Below are 6,371 nucleotides of genomic sequence, written 5' to 3' on the forward strand. Positions count from 1 at the left end.
TGAATTGAGAAAAGAGTCATGTAGAAACACCATATTAAGATTCCAATTTACTATTTATTTTACATTTCCAAAATTTACCTTTTATTACAATTTACTTTAAAAATTACTCTTCATTGCCCTTCCTTTACATTTCTGCAAGTTATATCGTTTGAGACAAAAAATCCATAAAACTTTGGACGTTGTTGAAATGTTGAATACCCAAGATTATGTTCTATCTTTCAATAATTTAGTGTTCAATAATTTAGATTGACAAAATTCAGGCCACAATTCTCAAAAATGTTTGATTTATAAATTTAAGCATAAAATGAATTGAATTGTTTATAACTCTAGATCCTCCAAAAGAATTAGCATGGACGGGAGAAAAGAAATTAAGTAACTACACTACAGTATTTAAGAACTCAACGCAACCATACTCTTGAAGCATATGATGATTTCATGAAGAAGTTGGAAAATTTTGGTGGCTCATATGATCCAAAAACTAGCATCTATTGGCGAGAATAAAGTCTCATAATTTTTGCTGTTATTGAGGTAAAAATAATGTGTACTCCTACAATGAAATTTCTTTTGCTTTAATTAATATATATACTTGATTGATATCACAGTTGTGCTGGTCATGAAGCAATTTTGGTGACATCTTTACTAGATCGGTTGTATTTCATGTGACTCTTAACAAGCTGACCGGCTGCAATTGCGGACATGAGTGAAAGCTCTCCGGCAAGAACTGAAGCAGCTACTATTGTTGCCAGTTGCCTTGAATTAGCTCCAGGTGAATCTTTACTAGCACCCTTCACACCAAGTAAGTTCAAACAAGCTGATTGTGATGCAAGCTGTGTGCCTCCTCCAACTGTTCCCACCTGCATCATCAAAGTAAACAGTCTTAGTATTGTAATCTATAATTAATATTGTAACAGCCAAATCATTAGTATTGTAATCTATAATTAATATTGTAACAGCCAAATCATTAACAAGTAATTATATATACCTCAATGGAAGGCATAGTGACAGAGACATGAAGGTCTTTCCCATCATTCACAGCTTCCATCATGGTTATACAATGAGAACTCTCAACATTCTGAGCTGGATCTTGACCTGTTGCCAAGTAAATAGCTGAAACAATATTACTAGCATGTGCATTGAAGCCACCAAGAGCACCAGCCATGGCTGAACCAGTAAGATTCTTTAGCATGTTAAGCTCAACCAAAGACTCAACACTAGTCTTCAACACTTTCTTCACCACCTCTTCCTTAATTACAGCCTCACACACCACAGATTTTCCTCTCCCTTCAATCCAATTCACTGCAGCCGCTTTCTTGTCTGAGCAAAAATTTCCTATCATAACCAAAACATCACAATTTTAATTTAGAAAAAACAGAATATTATAATCCAATCAAAAAAAGTTGTTTATGTGTGATGTAATATTTACCAGATATACCAATCACATCCATATCTGAAAAATCACTTTGAAGAAAATCAAGTACGTTTTGTAACCCTTTTGATACCATGTTCATCCCCATTGCATCACCAGTTGAACAAGTAAACCGTGTGTATAAATTCTTTCCTGCTATAGTAGCTTTTATATTCTGTAATCTTGCAAACCTACTTGACCTGAGTGAATATCCAAAACAGAATCAGTTACCCAAATGAATAAAAATATGTCATTGGAAAAGTTAGAAAATAGAAAATTACTTGTTGAAAGTGTGAGCCAGAGAATCAAAATTTTGAGGATCTTCTAAAAAGAACTTTAACTGAGAAGCTCTTTTGGCGGAGTTGAATCTAACGACGGGGGCTCTAGTGATGCCATCACGGAGGACAACCGCGGAAGCACCACCCGAAACATAAATAGCTTTACATCCTCTGTTAGTGCTTGCAACTAAACAACCCTCGGTTGTTGCCATCGGAACCGTGAACTCTTTCCCGTCAAGCAACAGAGGACCGGCAACTCCTACCGGAATCTGAATAAATCCTATCGGCATCTCACAACACTGTCCTAATATAGAATCGTAATCAAAATTTTCCATCGGCAAACCTTCAAGTGACCTTCCGGTAACTCTCTCCACCGCTTGGTTACGAATCGCCGCTGCACGCCGGCAATCTCCAAGTTTTGATTCAAGTGAGTAAGACGGAATAGATCCTGAAACCACGGCCTGGACAACCTCCTCGTCATCGGACGAAAGCTGCGACATAACCGGTTCTGGTGCAACTTTTTTTACGGTGGTTTTTGGTGGTAGCGGAGGTAACTCCGGTGCAACTCCGGCGAGACATGAACCAGTGGTTTTAGCAATCTCTACTTCATCTTCTTCTTCATCGTACTGAACGGCAGTGGAAGCGGCGAAGGGATGAAGAATGAAGGCAATGCTGAAGAAAGCCATGAGATAGAAAAATGAAGCGATGAGGGAAACTACAGCTACCATCTCGGAGATTGTGAGTACATGTAGAGGAGTAGAAGTTCGAATCTTCTCACGCCATCTGTGAAGAAGAAAGTACGCGAAAGAGAAGAAGAGGCCGAAGAAAACCGCGTTTGCTAAGTAGAGTGAAGTTTGTGATTGTGAATCATGCTTTTGGTTTTTCGTTTTGGCTGAAAATTCGAGGCTTTGCTGGTGAACATCCATTTTTTGAAAATTTGAATCCGAAAAATATTTCTTTTTTAGCTTAGAGGATTGTTGGTTGAAACTTAAAAGAAAAGTGAAGATTTAGAATGTTATTTATAGACACAGAAAGTGAAGGAAGGAGCTGTGTGGTTTCACCCTTCACTTCACTACCTTAGTATATATTTTCTAATTTATTTTGTTGTTAAGTAACAGAAGTTTCATAGCAAGATCAAGATCGTAAAATGAGTCAAACATAACATAACATGTTATTTAACTCGTGGACAGCGAGGGAATATAGTAATGTCTAGTTTTGTGTAGCACATATAATCCAACCTCAAAGAAATGCTAACATAACATTATGTCATCAAATAACTATAAAATATTACTAATGTTGTATATTATAAGTGTTATAAATGAAATTTATATTAATATGGCAAAAGAGTGGACTTTTATTGAATGCTTATAAACAATACTATATGTATGTATACATACATATAATACACGTGCATGTCCTTACATTAAACTTTTATTTTTTATTTTTTTATAATTAAATGTTGCAACTACCAAGTCTATAATTTGTTTCCAAATTGTAACTACCAAGTCCAGTTTTGTCACACATGTCTTCACTTACTGCATCATTTTGAAAGGATTTAAATGTGTATTTGGATTCTACTTTCTAGTTTTAATTTATATCAATCTTTTCAAATTTATTTTATATTAAAATTGCTCTCTCGTAGTTTTATCTGGGGAGACAATGAGAATGGTAGAAAACACCATGCGGTTGGTTGGGATGCTATTACAAGAAATAAAGAGGACGGTACGTGGCCTTGGATTGAGAAGATTAGATGTTATGAATAATGCGTGCCTACTGAAAATGGGCTGGAATTTACATAGGAAAGATGGAGAGTTATGGAGTAAGGTGTTGTGGGGGAAGTATGGACGAGGGGAGAATATTAGGTTCCCAATTTCGAAGCATGCTGATTCAAGTTTTTGGAAAATTATGGTTCGAAACTGGGAGAAATTGGATGACTATTGTAAATGGCACATTGGTGATTGAAGTTTGTTAGGGCTTGGAAGGATAACTGGATTAAGGAACGGTTTACTGTTGAGGAGCTGCACTTAAGTATCCCTAATCATCTTCAAGAAGGGATGATGATAATTATTCAGTTAGAAGCATGTACACGAATCTGGTGCAATTTAAAGAGATAACGGACGTGCAGAATTGGAAGAATATATGGAAGATTAATGGCATGGAAAGAATTCGTATGTTAGTTTGGAGAATGCAACATGATGGTATGTTAACAAATACAAAGAATGCGTGCCTGCTGAAAATGGGCTGGAATTTACATAAGTATGAGCTCTTCGGAATGAAAACTAAAGAAAAAATTCAAGATATAAAAAGCGATTCACTCACATTATAAATCATATGAGAACTCTAGTTAAATATTTCAAAATGAGGGTTTAGTTATAAAAATATTTATAGACCTACACTGCATGTGGAAACCAAAAAGTCACTATGATTTCTGAAATGGACTTGTCGTACATGGATTTGGCTTCTTTATTTGGAAGATTACATGAATCAGAGATGGAGCTGAAGATGCTAGACGAAGATGAATAGGAAACAACAATAAGAAAATCCTAAGTTTCAAATCTGAGGAAGAACAATATTCAGAATTTGATAAAGATATGACATTGCTTGTTCAAAACTTCAAAAGATTCATGAAGCATGACAAGCAACAAAACTTTTAACACAATAAGGATGGAAAGTATTCATTTGTTCCGACATCTTATCAAAGACAAAACCAAAATCTGAATAAAAAGAAATTACAAAAACCCAAAAAGAAGCGAAGAAAGCATACATAGTTTGGGATGACAATTGTGGATCTATGTAGTTGCTGGTACTGTTTGCAGTTGATAGATGAACATAATGGTTTTGATGATGACAACACCTTAAGTAAAGCAAAAATATGAGAAGTTTTCATCTGAGAAGAAAGAAGCATGATCAAGATGTTCTTTCTAAGATCAATATGTCAAACCAAACTCACTTATGACAACATCTAAGGTCAAACAATATTTGGTGATGATGGCTTCTACCTATCCAAAAAGCAATATAAATCTTCATCAGTTAAGAGAGTCAAGTCCCAAATGAAGTACAAAATAAGTGAAGTTTCAAGATTTTGAAAGAGAGGAAGCGTTAAAGCTCGTCTGGAACTGTGTCTGAATGATCATTTTAGTGTAAAGATATAAGCACTAGTACAAATTAAAAGATAAATTTACACCCATTTTTTATACAGAATATGCCCGTTATTGGAGGGTGTAAATTGAAAGGGTGAGAATTGTCTAACGAATATACACCCATTTAAAAAGGGGTGTAAATACATGCTAAGTTACACCTTTTTCTAATAGAAAACGGATGTAAATTGTTACATATTTATTTAAATCATACAAATTTACATCCCATTTGATAAAAATCTAGTGTAAAATAAATAATGCTTACTATGAATGCCAACAAATTTACACCTTATTTTATTTAAATAAAGTATAAAAATATGGTATATTATACCCTATTTTAGTTATCATGGGTGTGAAATTTGATTATTATATTATATTTAACTCCATTTATAATCTAGTTTCTATTGTATATTATACCCTATTTAAGTTATCACAGGTGTAAAATATGATTATTATATTAAATTTAATTGCATTTACGCCCTATTTAATTTAACCAGATATTTTTGTATACCGTTGAATCATATTATCTAATACTAATAGTCATTCATCAAAATCATATTTCATGTACTAAGAAGTCATAATATTTCTTCATATTTTTGTATAAAAAATCATATTTTTGTATATCCCTGAATCGTATTTCATGTACCAAAAAGTATACAAAATCATATTTTGTTACAAAGAAGTCATAACATTCAACAAAATATTCTTCATGTAACAACAAAATATTCAAAGTCGTAATATTTCATGTCACTTTCTTCATATATAATTTTTCTTCTTTCGCTTTTGTTTTGGCAACATTTATTTGTTTTCTTGGTGCTTATCCTCTTAAACCTTTTGCTATTCAACCATTTGCAAAAGACATTGAACACAAAGTTGCCAATTGTCTCTTTTTCATACGATGAATTGTCTGTAAATATCTACAAGTTCAACAAAAAATGAATTAAACAACTACATATTAAAACAATAATTTTCATTTTTTTCAATAATTACATGCAATACAAAAATATTTTAAATATAACTACCTCATCAAATCTTTCAATAATAGAAGCATCAACAATGTCAAACATGTTCTTCATGACATAATATCCACAAGCCCATTTATTATCTTAACAGTGTGCCTACATATAAAATCTTAGTTACAATAAGACACCAAACACAATATTACAATGTTCAATACTCTTAAAGTGGGATCTATTTTGCATCATTCAACATTATATTCCCTTATTACAGACACATTCAAAGAACATGCAAACACTTGCATAACCTATCTTAAAAGGAATTACGATAAACTCATATGTGATTATTAACGCTAAATCAAATCACTAAACAAACTTATGTCCTCAGTTATATGTTTAGAGGGGATCACTACACTACTACAAAAAACTCATCTAACGTATGACGCGAAATACATTTGACGTCGGCTACGAAAGCAGGGTATCATAGGTCGTCATGAAAAGCTACCCCTTATCACCTCAGTTATTAAAATGCCGAGGGATAAAGTTCACTACACGTGCGTTCGATTCCTAACATTATCATTTTTATTATTTTTAG

General features: G+C 33.4%; 1 protein-coding gene across 1 annotated transcript; it reads right to left on the bottom strand.

Annotated features, from left to right (window-relative positions):
- Positions 1-583: 583 nt before the first annotated feature.
- On the bottom strand, positions 584-2,678 carry LOC131651940 (3-hydroxy-3-methylglutaryl-coenzyme A reductase 1-like). Its single transcript, XM_058921669.1, has 4 exons — positions 1,687-2,678; positions 1,424-1,605; positions 983-1,329; positions 584-854 (listed from the first exon to the last, which is right to left on the bottom strand). The coding sequence occupies exons 1-4, from the start codon at positions 2,607-2,609 to the stop codon at positions 612-614; spliced, it is 1,695 nt and encodes a 564-aa protein (XP_058777652.1). The 5' UTR covers positions 2,610-2,678; the 3' UTR covers positions 584-611.
- Positions 2,679-6,371: the final 3,693 nt, after the last annotated feature.

Source organism: Vicia villosa, linkage group LG2 (genome assembly GCF_029867415.1).
Source record: "Vicia villosa cultivar HV-30 ecotype Madison, WI linkage group LG2, Vvil1.0, whole genome shotgun sequence".
In the NCBI taxonomy this organism is placed as follows: domain Eukaryota; kingdom Viridiplantae; phylum Streptophyta; class Magnoliopsida; order Fabales; family Fabaceae; genus Vicia; species Vicia villosa.